This window comes from Vipera ursinii, assembly GCF_947247035.1.
Source record: "Vipera ursinii genome assembly, chromosome: 3".
NCBI lineage: Eukaryota > Metazoa > Chordata > Lepidosauria > Squamata > Viperidae > Vipera > Vipera ursinii.
Window position 1 is genome coordinate 38,908,450 of NC_139516.1, and position 20,707 is coordinate 38,929,156.

At 33.7% G+C, this 20,707-nt stretch overlaps 1 protein-coding gene across 1 annotated transcript in view; it reads right to left on the reverse strand.

The window, feature by feature from the left end:
• Positions 1-1,867: 1,867 nt before the first annotated feature.
• Positions 1,868-20,707, reverse strand: part of CTTNBP2NL (CTTNBP2 N-terminal like) — a 31,582-nt gene continuing 12,742 nt past the window's right edge. Inside the window, exons 3-5 of the mRNA XM_083359573.1 lie at positions 11,279-11,509; positions 6,696-6,803; positions 1,868-6,108 (exon numbers count right to left, since the gene is read on the reverse strand). Coding sequence (XP_083215699.1) covers positions 4,651-6,108; positions 6,696-6,803; positions 11,279-11,509 — 1,797 coding nt within the window. The 3' untranslated portion in view covers positions 1,868-4,650. The remainder of the gene's footprint in view (positions 6,109-6,695; positions 6,804-11,278; positions 11,510-20,707) is intronic.

Here is a 20,707-nt window from a genome sequence, read left to right on the forward strand (position 1 = left end):
TGAATCTGTAATTATCTGTGATTAAAAAAGTACTTATCAGTAGCAGAGTTCCTGATAAAATGATCTTGAAAGCACTAATTAAGGCTGTTGTATCTGAACCACTCCCTTATTTTTTAAAAATGCATTTTATGACATTTACACTGCTATCCCAGATTTGGAGAAGACACTACAATCCATGGCATTTTTAGAAAAATAGGTAGCAGATGTAACTGTTTAAGGCATGAGAGCTCAGGGCTGGGTGGAAGTAGGGATGGACTTCAGTCTTCCCTTTTCTTCCTTCTCAGGTGTATTGACATTGTTAGAGGAAGCAAACAAGTTTTTGTGTTTATGACCCTACATGCAAATTCCCAGCCAGCATTGTCCTTTATGCTTAAAAGATTATCCACTCTTTGTAATACATTGCATCTCTTTTTCTTCCTCTAGCCTAAAAGGAACCACAGGAAAGACAGTACAAGGCATGGGTTTAATCATTGTTGTCAAGAATGGGAAGGGAAAATATTCACTATTACAAAAAAGTGACTTATAAGAAAATAACTAAACCTATAGCTTGCCCCTTAATAAGACTTTTAAATCAGTCCAAATTCTGTATTATTCTCATATCGAGAGGTACCTTTTATTTTAAAGCATGTTTGATATAGTTGCCCACCTCCAACTTCTGAGAATTGAAGCAAGTCTATGTGCGTGTATACATTTTGAAAATCCTATATTATTCTTCATATGACTATTGACTTTACAGTCTGTGTAACTGATTATCACCTTGATTATGTCTTGCTGAGCAGAATCATTAATTGCAGGAATTGTGCAGTGCCTTCCGCATTAATGGCTTTTCATTGGAGAAGAAAAAGTTGAGCCCAAGCAGAAATTCTACTAATCAAAAAGCAAAACCCAAGTATAACTCTATAGATGATATTATGAAAAAGAAAGTTCAAATATCATAGCTTCAATGCAAGAACTTTTTTTGTACTTTTTTTTTGGAAAAAAAATAAAGACAGAGTGTAACTTCCAACACAAGATGGCACTAGTTATTTTCTACGTTCTTGGAAGTGAAGGTGAAATACAGTGCATTTGATGGAGCTTTTCGATACAAGTATCTCTCTGCTTCTATTTCTGCAGATGCAAAACAGATTACAGAACTATTTTCTGGGCTATCGTGAATCAGAGTCCTAAAAAAGTACACTGAGCAGATTGGCGCCATTAAGATTATCTTCTCTGACTTGAGCACAAGATGTAGAAAGTAGTGGGTGGAATTTTAATAGGCTTTTGATGTTGTAAAGTACATTTTGCAGCATTCCAGACTAGGGTGAGGGCTTTGCATAAAACTCTATTGCCATGCCAACAAAGGGGGGGGGAAACAAATAAACCAGGTGAATTACAGAATCATGATGCACACAAATGGCTAAATGTTTATTTATATTTAATATACTTTATTATCTATCTATATAATATCTATATGTTTAGATGTGTGTCATGTATGTTTCACTTTGAGAGTGGGCAACTAAATTTCATTTTTGATGTGTGCCGTTGTGCCCACAGTAAAAAAATGTCAATAAAGGTTATCTTATCTTAATGAAGTTGAAGGCCATGTTTGGTTTCATTTGTTGCTCTCTCAGACACATCCATATTGAAGATAAATTGTACTAACTAGACATACCTACAAAACACACACCTAATAATGAATATGTATTTCCCATCCAAGAAAAATAACGAGCATAGAAGGAAATAGCTGACCATTGATAAAGCCCTTAAAAATATTTTTTAAATGGTGATCATGCTCTTTATCACTGAGTATCATCAGCACCACTAATTCTGTAGCTCTATTTTACTTTTAAAATCACTGACTTTATAATGCCAAGTAATGGATGCGTTTATGTATTTTCCTGAATTACTCATTTTAGGCATAGCCACTGTCAGTGAAATGTTTACTACTACAGCTACTGGCAGTGAAATATTTACTATCAATGAACATAGTCTACTTGACTTTTACAGTATATAGCACATAACACTCCACATAAAAATAAAACCCTTTATTGATAGTACGAACATTTAACATGTTTAATGCTGCCATCTATAAAAATGATAAAAAGACTTCTGTTTCATACATTTGACTTTACAAATATACAGATGTTAATGAACAATACTAGGTTATACAGTTTGAACTTCATTATAATCTAGTCCATGACACTTCTCAATACACAATGAAAAGAATATTAAACATTTTAATTCCATGTTTTAACTATACAGAAAACTGAAATACTAACCCTAAAATTTTAGTGGGTTAGCTGGAATCATTTTCATAGTTGTGCTTAATCTCAAGATATTGACTATTAGCAACAAAATACATTTCCTTCTACACTGTCCCCAATATTTCTGTAGATTATAGTACTCAGTGCATCTCCTAATGAAATTCATTGCTGTGTATAAAACTCTATAGTGTCATGTTATAAAGAAAGGATACAAGTTAGTAAACATATAGAAATATTTTAAGGGCTGCTACAATAACCTCTTTTAAGGTAAGACACAATACCACCAAAATGTTTACTTGAATTCAGTTATATAGCCTTTCCAATAATGGTTACACTATAAAACTAAATTGTTTATGTGCTTATCAGGATTGTTTCTATGCATCTATATCCAAACACTTAGGAAAAATTTTATATAGACCATAATATGTGAAGAATAGCATTAGGTTTGTAAGATTTCCTGTATCAATATATTGTGGAATATAATGCAACCTCAGAAATATTTGACACTTTGTTAAAATACAATAATCTAGTAACTCCATACTAAAAGAAAAAATAAAAAAGGGGGAGAACAATGTCTAGACCATATATTGTGACATCCTGAAGTAATGCTTTTTTAAAAAAATTGTAATGAAGAACTTTGGTCTAATGCAGGAATGGGCAATTCTGTCATAGCAACTAGATATGTGGCACTTATAACTGCTGGAATGAGACAAGATTTTTTTGGCTTATTTTTGTTTTTAAAAGGCAAAATATATGTGACAATAACAGGCAAAGAAGTATGCACCAATTCCAGCCCTTATTTGCTTTAAAAGAACTGAAAAACCCCCAGCATCATCTAAACCCAGATATTTGCTCCTAAATTTCACAACAATGCCACCCACAATTCAAGGGTTTCCCAAACCTGATTACTGAATGTCAAAGCAGCAAGTTTCAAAAAATCATGTTGTGATTCTTATTATTAGTGCACACTTAGTTTGGTGAGGCATTCACATATTTTCCCCTAAGGTCAAATTAAAGACACCCAGTTTATCACTAACCTTGATCTTGATTATCCCACTAATATGAGATACTCCTGAAACAATTTCAAACATGAACAGGTATATAAGTATATTGGCCCCACTGACATGATCAAGGCATAAACTTTTGCCCTAAAGTTTGCATTACTGGAAAACTTATTACAAAGAAAACTGCTTATTGAGCCTTGGATGGGTCCCAGCTTATTAATTTTCTTAAGAACATGGATTTTCACAAATATGCAAAAGCTTAAAAATAATTGTACAAGTGATCTGAGGTATAAATAATGTCAATGTGTTCACTGTTAAGATTAAAAATGTGGTGTCTAGGTATGTATACATCTCTATATAAACTGCATCTTTGAAAACTTAAGATTTGGTTTTCATATTGCTGCCAAATGGGCAGTTCTCTTCTCTAAGACAATAAAACTTATCTAGAGAGACCTATGCCTCTGCTTGCGTTACAGCACTATTACATATTAAGCAATTCTTTACTTATTGCTTTGGATCGTGTAGTACTGATCCTATCTTTTATATATATATCAACATCTAAAAATCCTGATTAGTCATTTCTGATTTCAAGTAGTATTTAATTTTTTCCTCAAGAAACAGCAAGGCCTTACTGTCAGAAGTTTTACACACCACAGTAGAATGCTTATTAAAATTGCTTATTAAAATTTTACTTATTTTGCTCTATGGAGAGAACTTTGCAAGGAATGGACAATATTTTATAAAGACTGGTAACTTGCTTGCTTAAAGCTAACAACTCTTCAAAATTTGTATCAAAGGAAAAACATAGGTTGCTTAAAATTTAGCAACAGGGCCAAAGTGTACCTGATAACAGTTACATTAATTTTTTTTGTTCATTAACAGAGAAAACCAGTCTAATGTTCACCTTTGGACATTTCCTATTCATAGCACATTACTAATAAATATATTGGAAAGGATTAAGAACCATATTGATTTCAAACATTCATGATTCAGAAACTGTTATTTTCTACAGTTGGATAATGCCTACTGGTATTACAGAGAATCACATTCATATCTGCAGGCTTTAGCTCAGGCACTTCTTAGAAAAGGAACAGAAATTTGCATGGAGTGTTTTTCTGCATAATTTAAAAATGAGTATTCTGTTATCATAGTCCATAGGTCAGCTCCCAGAACAGAACAACTGCTTCTCTTTTGTTTGATTTCCCTGCTGCCATGAGATGCCTTGAGGCTCTGAATGTTCAAAAAATTGTACAAGTTGTATTATTTTCTACACTGTATAAAACAAAGAAACAAATGTGTTATACAAGAAGATTCTGTTAGTACTTAAATAAATAACATGGAGTGAATAAGACTGAGTTGCAGCTCTAGGAATTGCAAACACTGGAATGTTACTCTTTTTAAGACTAGCTATTGGTTGGCAGTAAAATCTCAATCTCTTTCCCATTGGCTACAACAGCGTTGCTTGAACAACTAGTTGCCATGTCCATAGGAGAACCCAGGGATGCCTGATTTGAAGTTTTCACTGGTGGTGTGGTAGCTGCTGGAGAAGGAGCCAGACCAGGTTTCTTTGGAGGAATTGGTGGAGGATTTCCTCTTTCTGCTCTGGGTATAGTGGGTGATTTAATTCCAGGTGAAAGGGGACTTAAAGGGCTAGAGACCTTACCTGGGCTAGTATCACTTTTGGGGCTCATAGCATTGGCAAGATTTCGGTAGTCTGTGCCAAAAGGTGAACTGTTAGGGGAGACTGGTTTGATAGGCCCCTGCTGACTGGTGAATCTGGAGAGAACCTGAGTGACTGTATTGCGGGCAAGCTGTTTTGCTGCAGAATTATCAGCAAAAGTAGGTGACAAATCTCTGGATGGAGGACTTTGGAGCCCACTTGATTGATGATCTTGATCAGCCTGAGATTGGAATTTGTGACGAGCAGCATGGAAGCGCTGATTGATTCCCACTTGGTAGGAAGATTGGTAGCTAGGGTTGCTGGTTGATGCTCCAAGTAGACGCTTAGTCATGACTGGGGAGGAACATGGTGAAGATGTCAGAGAAGAAGAAGCAGTATTGCTGGGTGATAAGGAAATTCCATTGGAAGGGAGTGGTGGAACTGAAGCGGAAAGAGACTCTGTTCTTACTGGGGAGGTGCTACTTTCTGCAGTATTCTCAGCAGCTGGTCCAACAGGCCTATCCTTGTGTAGATTCTCTACTGCAGGTTGAGTTGCCTCAAGAGCTGTTAGTGTATCAGCATCACAATGTCCATTTGCCCTGGCATAGGGATGGAGAGCTGTGGCCAGTGGTAACATTTGTGCCAATTTGACTGAAGACTCCTGGTTCATGTTTTCTGACAAGTGGTTACTAGTCTGAGAAGCCACTGACCTACCAAAGGATATTTCTGTAATAGTTGCTGTGGACACCATTGAGACATGTGGGTATGTGCTCTCAACTTTGTTGCTGTCAGTTTTCAAAGAAGCTTCTAGTTGTTTTAATGTTTTTTTCAGATCCTCTATTTCTTCTTTTAGGACTTTGGTACGGTTTTCTTCCCGGTTAAGTTTGGCTTTCAACTGCTCTCGTTCAATGTCAAACTCAGATAACTGTTTTTCAACTTGTGCTTCCATTTGCAAGCCTCTTTTCTTCTTGGCTGCTAGCTCCTCCTCCAGCTGGTTTACTTTGCTTCTTTCCTTTTCTAACTTCATATTTAAGTCTCCAAGCTTTTGCCCTTCCTCTGTAGCTTTAGTTGTGGCTTTTTTACATTCCAACACAAGCATAGAAGAAAGTTGCTTGTGGTGTGCACGCTCTTCTTCCAGTTGGCTAGCCAACTTTTTCTGTTCTCTCTCAAACTTCTTCACCTGAGATTTTTCAAATTCCAACTAAAACAAAAGTATATTTTTAAAAATGTTATTAGCATCCAATCGAACTAAAATAATAAGAATATATCAATCAATGAGACAATGGATATAAAGATTTTTCAGAGAAAAAAAATGAAGTTTTTAATAGCCTGTATTTGAATCCAAATAAGTAAAAGGTTATAGAGTAAATACAACAACAATAAATTATAAAGTAAATACAACATGGAATGACATATATAATCTCAGCTGCTTATGTTTACACAAGAGAGATATTTTCTTACTGTTTAACATGTACACTGCAGGTCACAAGGTATATTTGCTAGATTTTGAAACACTGCTACTACGTTTTGGTCTCAAGGATCTGATGTTTCTTTCATTAACTCAGCTCACTTATATCTTAAAAGACTGGATTCTATTCCTACTAAACAAAATGTGTAGCTCTGAACAATATCCCTTTCTTAGAAGTCTAATTTTCTGCTTGAGGGAGAAAGTAAAAACTCAGAATTTAGAGACCAACATAAGCTCCCCCACCCAAAGAAGGCATGTTCTCTTGTGTTAAACATTAATTAATCATTTCCCTCTGACTGCTACTTAGGAAGAAGACATACCTGTTGTGTCAGCCGTTCTCGTTCTTTTTCCAGCATATAAGTGACATCATCGCCTTCAGCAGTATCTTGGGCGTGTCGCTGCCTTTCTTCTTCAAGATCCAAGATTACCTTTCAAACCAAAAGGAACATTATCAATCCCATTTAGAGAAATAATTACTACTGTATCCAAATGTAAAGAAAGAAGATACCTTGCCCAAAGCTGAATTTAAAGCAAATGCATCAGACACAAATACTCCTTAACTTTTGCTAATGAAGAGAGCTTTTTGAAAGGATCCAGGGCAATGTTAAAACAGACATCTATCACTCCCAGCACCCCTTTTAATATTCTTCAAACGTATCCTTATTATTAAATTATACAGCTAATCTTTGTTTTTTAATAATATATTTTATTAATTTTTTAACATGGTCACCTTAATATTTGGTAAACAGTGTGTTGTTTGGGTTTACATTTAAAAAACATTTGCTAACAATTGGTTTCTATGATCTATAATCCACATAACAACTTTACTTGATTTCCTTTTTCCCCCATAATTTTCTTTTACCAACCTTAAGTTAATATAATTCTTATTGTTTTGATAACAATTGAATATAATTTTTTTCTAATATTTCCAGAAATAATCACATCAATATAATATTTCTTTTCTATCTAGTTATTTTGGTTGCCTCATCATAAATCCAGTTTACAGTTCTTGTTTACATTTGTTTTTCCCACAATATTCAAAACATTCTTACTGGTTAAGATTTTCTCAAAGTTAATTACATTTACATATTTGATTCTATTTTTTTCTCATGTAAACAATCCCATAACTTTTACCTTGCTTAAGGAATAAATAAGACTAAAAAAGAGAAAAAAAGAAGAAGAGTAAAGAGGGATAAAAAGATAGTATACTAGTAAAAGTCCAGGTTTCCTCTAAGCTAATACATATTTATTTCCAAAATTGTTCCATTCTTTTTACCATAATTAGGAATACATTTAATCTATAAATATTCCATTTAATAAATCTAGTCATCTGGTCTTTTAACTCTTATTCAAAACTTTTTTTCCAATCCATTGTAATTTTCTTAAAATCAATCTTATTTAATATCTAAAATATGTCCTTATATATAAGCCATTCTAACTCTTTTAAATTACTCATATCAAGAAATAAGATAAGAAAAAAGAAGAAAGAGTACTATGTTATTTGAGGGACTCCTCCCTCTTAAAGTAAAATTCATATCCAAAATCTATTACTTTAACCATATTCAAACAGGTGTTTCTTTTTTTAAACATTCTCTCTGATAAGTCCCATCATCTATTTTCTTAATTTTCACTTTGGCCTTCTTCTTTTGCCCAATATCTTTAATCAATATATTTTGCTGAATCAAAGAGTCTTTCCATATTCTTGTGTCACTGTAGGTATAAAAAATAAGTCAAGTACAATATCTTTGTAAGAGGCATTTGCTCTTTCATGTTTGTTGAAAATCTTTTTCTTTCTTTTTCTCTTTGTATTTCTTATTATTTTTTGTTTCTCCAGTTCTAGTTGTGACGTCTCTGCAATCCATTTTGACCAGTCGTTTTACTTTTTACCTCAAATTTGTCTTGTGGTCTTAAAGTATAAGTTGCCTTTTCCCAAACCAATATTTCTCGTAATTTTTTCCACTTGGGTTAAATCATACTGCTTTGTTGTATTAAGCTCCATCTTTGAGTCTCTATCCTCAAATTTGTGTTCAGTTATCTGTTTTATCTGGTCCTTCTCTATTGTTATTCCCTGGGATTTTTTGTTTTAATTTAAATTGGAGATGAATTGGTTTATGTTTTCAAAGTTATTTTGGATTTCTTTGTGGTTTGAAGTCATTGTTGTTTGAATTTGTTACAGCATCTCACATATCTCCTCTTGAAAGGTATTTATTTTTTCTTGATAAGTTCTTTCTGCAAGTTTCTGATTTTCCATAGTGGTCAAGAATTGAGGTTTTCTTTTCTCTGCAAATAGCTTTAGAGTCACAGTTTAGTAGGTATTTATAATCCAAAAAGGTTCAAAAAGGTTTCCAGAAATTTATAATCCTTTCTTTGTCTGCAACCCAAATTGTTTTCTTTTTTTGTCACAGCTGTTCTCTATTGCTATAGCTTTGAAGGTCACAAGCACAGATTAGTTTTTTTTCCAGATTTTGCCAAGTCCTGTATAAACACCATAGCTGTCAGTCTTTATCCACCACTAGATGTCAGCACATTTATTTTTCAAATTATCAAAATAGAAAATTGCCTTTAAAATGAGAATTCAACAATTCCAAACTTATCCAAATTTAGGTTTTATATTCATTTCATTTCATTTCTGAATGTTTTGGTCCTCCATAAAAGGTTTAATTTGCTGCTTCCATTAGTTAAAGGGTGGGGCAAAAATCCCCCTCCTTCACATTTTTTTGCTTCTTGGGAATTTTTTCCCCCAGGAAAGTTAATAAGTAGGATAGAGAAAATCGATGATCTTACCCAGATTCAAACGTGCTGTTTACAATCAGCTTAAAATAGTGCTTTTTGACTTCGGTTGCTTGTAGCTTGGGCTAGACTCTGAAGTTAGGCTAGCCCAGGGGTAGGCAACCTTGGCTCTTTTATGGCTCATGGGCTTCCAGAATTCCTGAGCCAGCATGGCTGAGCTTGGAAACCTCTCCCTTTCCCCTCAGAATGGCTGGCTCAGGAATTCTGGGAGTTGAAGTCCATGAGTCATAAAAGAGCTGAGGTTGTCTACCTCTGGGCTAGCCTTTCTCCTGTTGGTTTCTGGAAGGCTTCTCCTGGACCGATCAGGTCAACTGCTGTCTCTCCATGCCGCGGGACTTCATTCCTTCTTTGCCGCCTCTTTGGGGCAGCTTCTGTCCCATTTAGGATTCAGCCAAAGGGCACGGAGCCACGAAATCTCTTCGCTGCTGCGCTACTGCGCAAGACCAGAAGTCCTATACATCTAATCTTGGACTTGCAATTGTAATTGAGCCCAGAATTACACTTGCCAATTATTCTGGTCATTGTGAGTGGGTTTATTTTATGACATTTTTGCATCACTCATTAAGTGAACACCACAGTCATTAAATGAATCCATTTCACCCAATGGATATTCTTTGCTGGAAATTAGAAGTGAATGCTGGAAACTGGCAAAAAACATCGAAAACCATGCAACATTGGAGAATGCTGCAAATGTTTGTAAGGGTGAACTGGTTACCAAGCGCCCAGAATGTGACCATGAGACTGTTTTTGCATATGTGTGTATGGCTGTCGTAACTACAAAATAGGGTGTATCACAAGTTTTACTGGTCAATAAGTGACCAGTAATAAGTCAAAGACTATCTGTATAATTTGTTGTATAATTTTTTTTTAAAAAATCGTAAAAACCTTATATTTTGCTTATTTGATTTTTGAGATCTACAGCATCTTAAAAATTTTGGGATAAATTGTGAAGGATATGATAACTGTAGGCAATTTTCAATATTTATTGTGCAAATGGTATTTGCTATTAGATGTTTCTTTATAGAAATGTATTTAAAGTTTCAAAAAACAATAGAAAATAAGTTAGCCAGAGTTGCATAACAAATAGGAATCTGTGTCATGTTAGAGCATTTTTTTTTCTTCAATTGTCTCTGATTCTAGGTGACTGCCTGGACAAGTCCCTGCAATTTCCTTGGCAAGCCCCCCCCCTCCCCAAAGTGTTTTGCCATTGCCACCTTCTTAGGGCTGAGAGAAAATGACTGCCCCAAGGTCACCCAGCTGGTTTTGTGCCCAAGGTGAGAATAGAACTCACGGTCTCCTGGTTTCTAGCCTGATGCCTTTAACCACTATATTAAACTGCCTCTGTGATGAAATTTGAAAGCAAAATAACAATTAAGGAACTATTTGCGTGACGACCCGTCTAAAGAGCTCTTTTACATTCTATACTGTATTAAAGAAAATCTAATTCTATTTCTTTAAGTGTTAATTTCTTTTAATTAGATTATAATAAAGAGGACTGTATGTTGTTTTAAACTTAAATTTTATCTAATGGAGTGAAACAGTATCGTATAATTATATAACAGCATAGTGAAATTTAAATACTACTTTTAGAAAAATACAAATATAATATAGTGCAATAAATTGTACCACAATAATTAAGTTTCAACAATAGTAGCATAAAAGAAAGGTATGACTTGGACATAGAAATAGCTTTGAACTTATGAACAATATATACCAAGGATTGATAAATATAAATACCGGGCAACTGAATAGATGCAAAATATACAGGTGGTTGTAATTTCTTTATACAAATTTAAAACTACAGTATTTTTAATTTACTGTTTGGTACATTTCAATTTTAATGTTTTTGTTTTGTTTTTAAAAATGCTTAAAATTTGAGGTTATTTACAAAAACGATTGGAGTATTTATTTAACTATTTAATTTTGTAACCATCTCCCTCATTAATTAGCCAAAACAATTCTTTGAATCTCAAACATTATATAATACTGCATATTTAATAATTAAAATTAAAAATAGGTAACTATGTAATACTGTGGTGTTCTGTGTTCTATGAATCCCTAAATAAGAACAATTATTACTTTCATCAATCTTTCAAGGTGATAAGAAACCCACCTTTCTGTGTCTACTCTCTGCAGCAGCCAGTTGAGACAACATTTTTTCCTGCATATTCTTGCAATGTTTCATTACTACCTTCAGGATGGATAAAGGATTGGCACAAACAGGTTGCTTTTCACCATAATTTTCTTCCTTCAGTGCTTCAAAATCTCTCTGAAGAGCCATCAATGGATCACTAATGTTATATTTTCCATAACGTTCTTCAACAAAGGTATCTCTATGTTGGGCCTGAAATTATGAAGTATTTATTAGCAGCTAATAAAGAATAGAAGTTAAAATCTTGTCACTTCACTGAAATAGAACGAATCAAAGACTAAATAGGTAAGCAAATGCCAATGCACCTGCTGCCTAAATACATGAACATCAGAAAAGGTATTTTTTACAGGCGTATGGAATATTTGAGAAATTGCAAACAGCCTCAACTTAACAAAAGCTTTAAAAACATTTAATGTTTGTATAGAAAGTGACTGAACAGTGCAAAAGGGACGAAGAAGTAAAGATGAAAAAAATTACTAGAGAGAGAAATACGAAGAAAAAAGCAGAACCTAAACATGTAATGGTAACTTCACTGGAAGGCACTGAAGGAAGGTGCAGGAAAAAAGGAAAGAATAGAAATATGGGCAAGTGTAGGGAAAGAAAGCAAAACTTAGTCCTACAATCATTTTATGACCTTATATGCATTTCTACTACATCAACTAAATAAAATAATGCACGCTTTTCTAGTTTTCTGAATGGAACTACAAACTATCAGATATAACCAGAAAGGCAAAGGGATCTGAAGCCAGGATTTAACACCATATATTTACTTGCTGTGAAATTCCTGGGACTGATGGTATATTTCCAGCAAACTACAATATATTTAGGGACATATGGCAACTGAACAAATAGTATACAGTAGAATTAATATCTTACTTCCAATTGCAAAGCATACCCATAGTCTGAAAAATATTTTTTCTTTCACTATGATTTCCAGAATCATCACGGCAGCTTTCACTTTGTGTCCTCACTTTTCCCAACAGGAAACCATATGCAGGAAAGGGAAGTTCAAGTTCAAAATGCAGAGCTCTGTGATATTTTAAACAAGCAACTCCAAGATCAAGATAGAAGAAACTCAACAGAAAAACTAACGGAGCATCTCTACCTTCCTAATTCAGAGGCCTGTTTATGGGAATTGAGGAACATATTGTTAGAAAATCTGCTCTCTTTCAATCTGCTTCCATTTCCCATGGTCTCCCAGATCACTCCCAGATATCTAATACACAAATACAAGAGTACATACCTGTGCATTATGAGAACACATACATATGCACACACATTTGTTCAAATAAAAATACAATATAGTAAGACAGATGGATATCAAATGACCCTAGAATTTGCTTTAATATACAAAATTGGACAAGTATTTTCTTGACTGTAGTACTGAATAACACTTCTAGGAAGTGTATCAGTTTACTCAGGAAATGAATCAGTTATTCTGAGTATAAAATTAAAGTGAATCATCTTTTTGACACAGTAATTTACTAGCTTTTTGAACCTGACAGTACAGGCTTAAGTTTGTTGCTTTTATTCTAGATGGTATTTTTAAGAGAAAAAAAATTATATGTATCTGACAAGCAAAGCATCTGGCAATTTGATGAATAGAGTCTCTTCTGCACCGTTATTCACAAATACTTGTGAATTATTCATGACTTATTTCTTGGGGCTTATTCACTCTTAGGAATGTCAGGAAGCAGTTAACTGGATGGATGATATACTCTAAGGAAAAACAGGAAGAAGCAAGAACCTTTGCACACATTTCTAGTTGACTGAAATAATATATGAATAACCACCAAACTATCTAAATCCTGATGAGGATGAAAATGAATGAGCTTTGGAAGAATTCAAACAGCTTCTGAGACAAAGGATTTTACCTCATTTTTTTTTTAAAAAAATTGGTATTTTCTAAAAAAAAAGCTAGTAATAGTTTAACAAACTGGAGCAAGTTTTAAAGGAATACAGGGACTGCTAGAGGAGAAGATAATCCTGTGGTTGCAGAATTGTGTGAATTAAATTACTTCCTATAAGTTATCAAATACTTTTGAATATTTAAAATGTGCATGTATATGTGCGTGTTAATCCCTAAAGAATTGGTATAAAAACCAATTTCTTATAGAAATTGCCTTTAAAATGAAAATGTCTAGACTTCAAGACATATCTGACAGCTTAAAATCCCCTCCTTCCCTTCATTCCAAATTCAACAAAGGTATCAGATGATATAAATAACTTCTCTTGTCTAAGCGACTAGCACTGTCTAAGATCAAGAATTCTTCAAAAATTGTATTGTATATTGAATATAGTATATGTTGCAAATACTTTTCCTTTTTGCATTAGAGCGATATTGATTCTACAATGTTTTTGCTAAACAGTATCTGTGAAGTACTACTGAAAGTGCAAGTGCCTAGAAATTTTTTGCTTTGTGAATCTATTTTGGAAATTTTCACCACAGCAGTCCTACAAAGGCTCTACATACAAGCTAAACAAGAGTCAATTTATCAGTAGAATCACATGTTTTGAATTACAGAAAACTCCCATTCTAGGATGAGAACACTGATTTTCATTCAGAATTGCTCAGTACTGAATAAGGCAATTTATGAATGGCTACTGGAAAAAAAATCCTTGGTACTTGTACAGGAAAAATACCTCAGGAAATTGAAAAAGTGAAATGGTGCTTGCTCAATCTCAGTCCACACAAATATTATAATGAAAAAGCCGTCATGAATTATTGTTCCGTAATTTAATCTCAATCTGGATACTGATATTCCTGATGTACTATGTCTTCATTTTTGTAAACCATGCAGGAACATTAATCCTATAAAGAAGTGCTTTGATTATTTTCATAAAAGCAGAATAATGTTAATGTTTATTTTGTCAGAACCTGTTCCTTAGCTGAAGAACAAAGCTAATACAATAGCACTAGTTTCCACTCAGTGGATGTTATGTTTCAATATACCTGACTTGATCAGGCTTGCTTACAATACTTTTATCACAATAGCTGGCAGCATCCCAAAAATCAAATCAAATAAAACAGTTTAGGATTTGATTGGGAGATCACTGGGAAATTTCAGGGCTGCAAGCTAGACTGAAAGTTCAAAAAACAAAACAAAACCCAACTAGAAAGAATAGTACCACTTGGGTACTGTTGTCAAGTTGTCAAGTAAACATGTTCATTTTCTCACCAGGAATGAAGCTTGATTTGAGGTACTCTTTATTCTAAATGACATAAAGTAAAAACTACTAGTTCATAAAGAACAGCCATGTAAGTATGTAGAGCCTAAGTCTACTTTCTGCTGAAATGGACAAAGCATGAAAAATGTACTATAAGATTTAAAACAGACAAATCACATGAAAAAAAACACAAAAACTCCAAACCCCTCTTCTGAAATCCTGCTTTGTCCATATGTGATGTAGGTCCATCCATTTCAGTTTCAGTTATATCAGGACTGGGAATTTTTTCATTTACTTTAGAATCCCAAATAATATTTTCTGAGAGGACAAGAGCTTTATTAGACAGGGTGAGGATGGAAAGATATTGATATTGTCAATATTGACATTCATGATAAAGATGAGGAATTTTTCTCTCCCCGTCCCCCCTCCAGGTTGAACAGAAGGATTTGGAAGTTAGGAGGGTTGAGCATGTTTATTTTAGCCCATTTTTGTACATTTCCTATTCAAAATAGAAGAAAAACATATAACTGGTTTTCAAAGGATCATCAGGTACTTTAATACTGCAATAAGCAAGTTCCTCAGAGCTAATATACATCCATGCAGCTTCAGATCTAAGTCCTAAAGGTGCTTTTTTTTCAAACAGCAACTGGACATTCTTGATTTTTCTTGAAGATGTTTCACTTCTCAGAAGCTTAGAAAGTCCAGTTGCCATTTGAAACAAGCACCTTTGGGACAACCATGACATGGATGTCTGAGAATCTTCATAGAGATTCATATCTAAGTGTAGAGGGAATGCTGATTGAATGGCATATTGATAAATTACTCTAGAAAGTATGAGTGGGCAGCATAAAAAGTTAAAGAAATAGAAGCAATTCAAAATTATGGTCACAGTAACCTTGTTCATTACTGAAGTCTTCTGTATGCCATCAAACATAATGCTCAGTTATATTTTAAGAATTGATAAACACACAGTTACGACCAAGATTATGTTATCATATCTACGCTCACACAATGCATCTAGCATTAAATATCATTGTCTCATGTGTCCCTAAGCATGGAGACAACATGGAAGAATATGTATATAAACAGTATTTGGTACAAATAAGATACAGAATCTAGGCAAATAAATATATTTTGGAAATGATTATATTTTTCCTTTTGCTTAATACAATTACAATCAATTAAAAAGAACTGGAAAAACTGATAAGCAATACACCAATAATAAACAGAAACTTAAGCTTGCACATACTAAGATAACTAGAGAATAATACTTAAGCTAGTTTACAGAGAAGAGCTCAGACTGAAAAGCATCAGAAATTTTATCATTACTTTGTTTCTATAAAGGAAGTCTAAAGGGCAAATATCTAGAATCCTGATAATTATGAACATTATTCAAGTGTTATTTAAAGTGAAGTATTAACACTTCGTTAAATTCTACTTAGTTCTACACATGGACATTACTTGAATGAAAGTCTTGCATGCAACATTTGCATACTCAAAATGTCTGCCAGAAGAGAGCCATGGCACGTTAGCTTTCACTAGCTATTACAACTACTCTCCTGCAAATATTCACACTGATTGTGCAAACACTTGTATTAGGAAGCTCACATTATAAAGCAATTTTGGTGGGATTTTCCATAACACTCATGTGATCAGCATTCCATACAATACCTGCTTTTCTTAAGAATGTATATTTATCTTTTATCATTTCAAGGCAGACATTCACAAAAACCAAAACAGTTTCTACAGTAATTTTGTCATATTATTCCTAGAGAAAGAAATACGAGACAAAAGAAAAGTTCTTTCATCCTATTTGATAGCAGGAGCAGCTACTTTAAACAATAAAAACCTATTCATGCATTCCAATGTTTGGGGGTTTATTGGTTAGAGAATCTATGTGAAATGGGAATAATGAGTTCCTCTGATAGCGCAATCTTGTCTCCCGCAAGACTAGTAATTTAATTGTATTAACTATTTGCTACTTGCATATGTGGTTCACATCTGGGAAGTTTTATGAATACAAACACATCTTTAAGTCATACAGTAGGCCTTTCAGCATCAATAAAAACTTTAATTTTAAACAGTGGCTCTATTAAACACTAGTTTGACTGATCCTTTTAAACAACATACAGCTGTCAAAACTGCAGGAAAAGCAAGCTAACAATTTGTATTATAGAAGGAAATAACAATCTTCGGTACAATCTGTAATGCATTGTTCCAGGAGTTATATCACTTGCTAAAAAAAGCAGGAGTTGGGAGGTACTACAGAATCACTCTTTGTTAAAGTGATTCAAAGGTGGCAATATTCTTATAATAAAAAAAGAATATATTTTTCTAAAGTAGACCAAAAACTAGATTTTGTGAAGAGCCATTCTCTTTCTAACAGAATTCTTACCAGTAATTAGGGGAAGAAAGACTAGATGTATTTAACTTACTTTTTGCATTTGAAAATGGAAAACTATGAATGTTGATTCATTGGTTGTCACTAGGTTGGCTTTGTTTAAAAAGAAAGGAAATCCAACAAGACTGAAAAATCATTACTTTCCTGTGTTTCTGACATACTACATAATACAAGTGATTTATCCAGAAGAGAATTAGTACTTACTGCTATGAGCATCTAAAATCTGATGAGAATAGAAAGCAGAAAATAGAGCAAAATTAACAGTACTTGTAATCTAGTACTTTTCTGATGGTCTAGACATCAATCCACATTATACATTGATTTGCCAATCCACACAAGCCAATGCCAATGTGTACACATCAATGAGCAGGTGCTGCAGCTCTGTTCAGTAATGCTTTTGCCTAAAACTTTATCTGATGTGCCAGCTGAACCCTTTCCAACATTGTGGGACTCCCAGGTGAACTCCCAGCTTGACTACTGCAATGGGACTGCTGTTGAAGACTGCCTAGAAGCTTCATCAGGTCCAGAATGCAGTGGCACAGGCAATGAGGGGTTTGACTTAATAAGCTTATTACTTCTCTTTTGCAAGCTGCACTGGTTTGCTTCTGGGTGAAATTCAAGATGCTGATTGCTAAAATTTTCAGTCCTAATGTCAGCAGAAGATCCAAAAGATAGCTAAAAATTACAATATCTCTTATTTGATTAAATAAACTAAGTTTGTATTCCTTCCTTTTATTTCTAATACTCCTAACCTTTAACTGATTCAAATATTCTCATAGGATTTGATTTCCCTTAATTTCTTCTTTGTCCCATCACACAGACTATGTCAAAGCTTTAAGAAGCCTCATTGGAAATCCAATAGGAAAAAATTAACCAGGTCACTCTCTTCATTTGTTATTTGTATTTCCCTTTTAAATTTTAAAAGCTCAGCCAATTTCTTTTGTAAATCCAATGCAACATTCTTTTCTAAAGCATTTTATTGGCCTGTCAGTTCTAAATTCATTGTTGAAATCATCTCTACATCTGACATTTCTGCAATAGCATCTTTTGGACACGCAGACATGACTATTTTGATTTCATTCTTCAAAGGTCTCCTTTAGTATGTTTATTGCTAGAATGTTTTGCACTTTCTTGCACCTTCTAGTGTCCAATTTTTGAAATCATGAAATAAAATTAATTCCAAAATCAGTTTGGGCAGCTTCTAATCAAGATGCCGAAAGAATGATCCAGATCAGGTTTTTCTACAAGCACACTCAACTTAGATTGTGCTAAACTCTCTAATCTAGAGAACACCCTGCACACTGACATGCTGTTGTCAAAATCTCATAAACTCAGAAGTTCATGTAATATGCTGAGATATATTTTCATCTCAGAATAGAAAACTGATTAATAAATTATTTTTAAAAAAGAATCTAATTTTATAGTATAAAGCATATATTTTAATATTCAATGATAAATTAACCAATATTTTTTTAAAAAAATATGTGTGACAATGGATATTGTGATTAATCCAAAATGGAAAGGAAATTCTCTCTACTTCATGTTGGACTAGAAACCGAAAGGCAAATATAGAAGCCAAAAACTGAGAGAAACTAATTCTGGTAACATTATATTTTAGATAACTGCTAGCATTTTAGGTTAGTTTTATTCTATCTACCAGCCTGATTAATCCATAATAAATAAAACCTATTTCCTTTTGATTTTCTATAATTGCATTTTCCCTGACCAAGAAGCTGATTCAATTCTGTTCTTACTATTAATTTAATAGTAACATGCAACTTCCCTTTATTGTTTCTTTTTTTTGAATGGTTTCATTTTATGAGTCAGAACAGTAAAATTGCTATTATAACTACTCAGTAAAACTTAAATTTATGGACATTCTGGTTTCTTTTGGGGGAAAAAAGGGCTTTTCTCATTATTTCTAATGTCTTCATGTTATTTTGAAAATAGGTAATGTGAATCAATTATCACTGTTTAAGTTAGGTCAAAATCATTAACTCTTTTATATCAAAATTTAACTATTACTAGCTCTGGAGTAAACATCCAGATATAAATTTACCTGTTTTTCTTAGATCAGGCCTGGAAAACACCCTTCGAGGTAGAGAGACTCCAATATGGCCATACTGTTGGAAAGCTATAGATTGGCAATCTCCCATGATTTTTATGCTTCTGGCTACCGGTAATTGTTTTCTGTTTTTATTTTATTTATGACTTTCTTTTTGTTGTTTTGAAAGCCACCCAGTGATATGGGCTGCTACATAAATTTAAATAAATAAACACAGCTAACATTACATCAACTATGTGAATAGAACTGCTGTAGATGAGATTCAATATACAACTCCACAATTGGCCCCCTCCCCCCAAAAATCCAATGGTTATTTTTTTACTGTAAGACAAAAAAAATCTTAAAAAGGGAAATAAATAGTAAAAAGAACCTTTGCGGTCCAGGAAAAAAGAACTAGAAACCCCAGAGTTTCCATAACCCAAATTTATATTGAAATATCTTTATTATAATTTAACAAGCCTTTATATATAAAAAAGAAAAGAGTTTGATGCAATAATTCATAACTGAGAAAGGGAGAAAAAACCCAGTAGGATAATAAAACAACATATTTAATTAAAATATTTATGCTGTTATAATTTGGTAAAGATATTTGGCTATCTGATATGTGAGTGTCAAATAAGCATCCCTTAAAACGTAATAAACATAAAATTGATCAGTGTAGCCCTTGTATTGGGAAATGATCGGGGAGATCAGAACATGCTATGGGGCATAAAAAAAAGCACAATGTATGAAGACATGAGCAAGAGTTTCTACCAAGCTGGATCCACAAGGACAAAGTCTCTGTAAATATGGTGTCCCATGAAATCTTTCCATCAATACAGCTGATGGAAGGGTGGCAAAATGGACTCCAAATTGTATCAAGATTGGTGCTTTTGTGTTTGTTTGAAAAACATCTAGTTATAGGTGAATTGTAAGAGGATCTCCTAGATCAGACATGTCAAACTCACGACATCACATGACGCCACGCAACGTACTGGGATGGTTTTGCCATTGCCAGCAATGGGGTAGACGCGGCTTCTAGATGATGCGTCTGGCCCGTGGGCCGGCAGTTTGACACCCCTGTCCTAGATAGTTTTCATCAAATTAGCTGGACAGAACTTGTGATCAGCTTGAAGAGCGATAATAAGCATCAAATCAGAACATGGAGACTAAAGACTGAAGCTACTGCAAATACAAAATTAAGAGATGTTTAGCTTATACGGGTAAATCAAACTACTCTATGTCTTAAAGAAACAATAATTTCCTCCTTTTCCCTGCCTAATCCATGGGTTAAAAAAAAAAGACTTAAAGGTATGTTTTTATTATGTAAAACATCTACATCAGTTGAAAAATAAAAACTTGAGTATGAAACAAAATTTTACAGCTGTTATATTTTTTCAATCTGACTTTATATAAACAAGCTACTGTGGGTTCCAAAATTGCATTATATTCTACATTACTCAAAATGTTTTGTAGAAAGGTTCCTCTTCTAAAACAGAATCTCCTTTAAATAGCTTGCTGCATAATCTCAAACTTCTTCCTCAATTCCTAGTTTTCCCTTAAGACAGATGTTTGAAAATAAATACAATCTGTGAACATAACATGAGGGGAGTGAGAAAACAAAACTTTGTTTACTGACTGGCTAGATTAAATTTAAAAACAACAACAAGAGGCTGAAGCACTTATAACTGGACTACAGATAATCCAGATCCAAATAAATGATTACTAATATTTTTAAGGAAAATAAAGATATCTAAAATGTATCTGAATACATTCT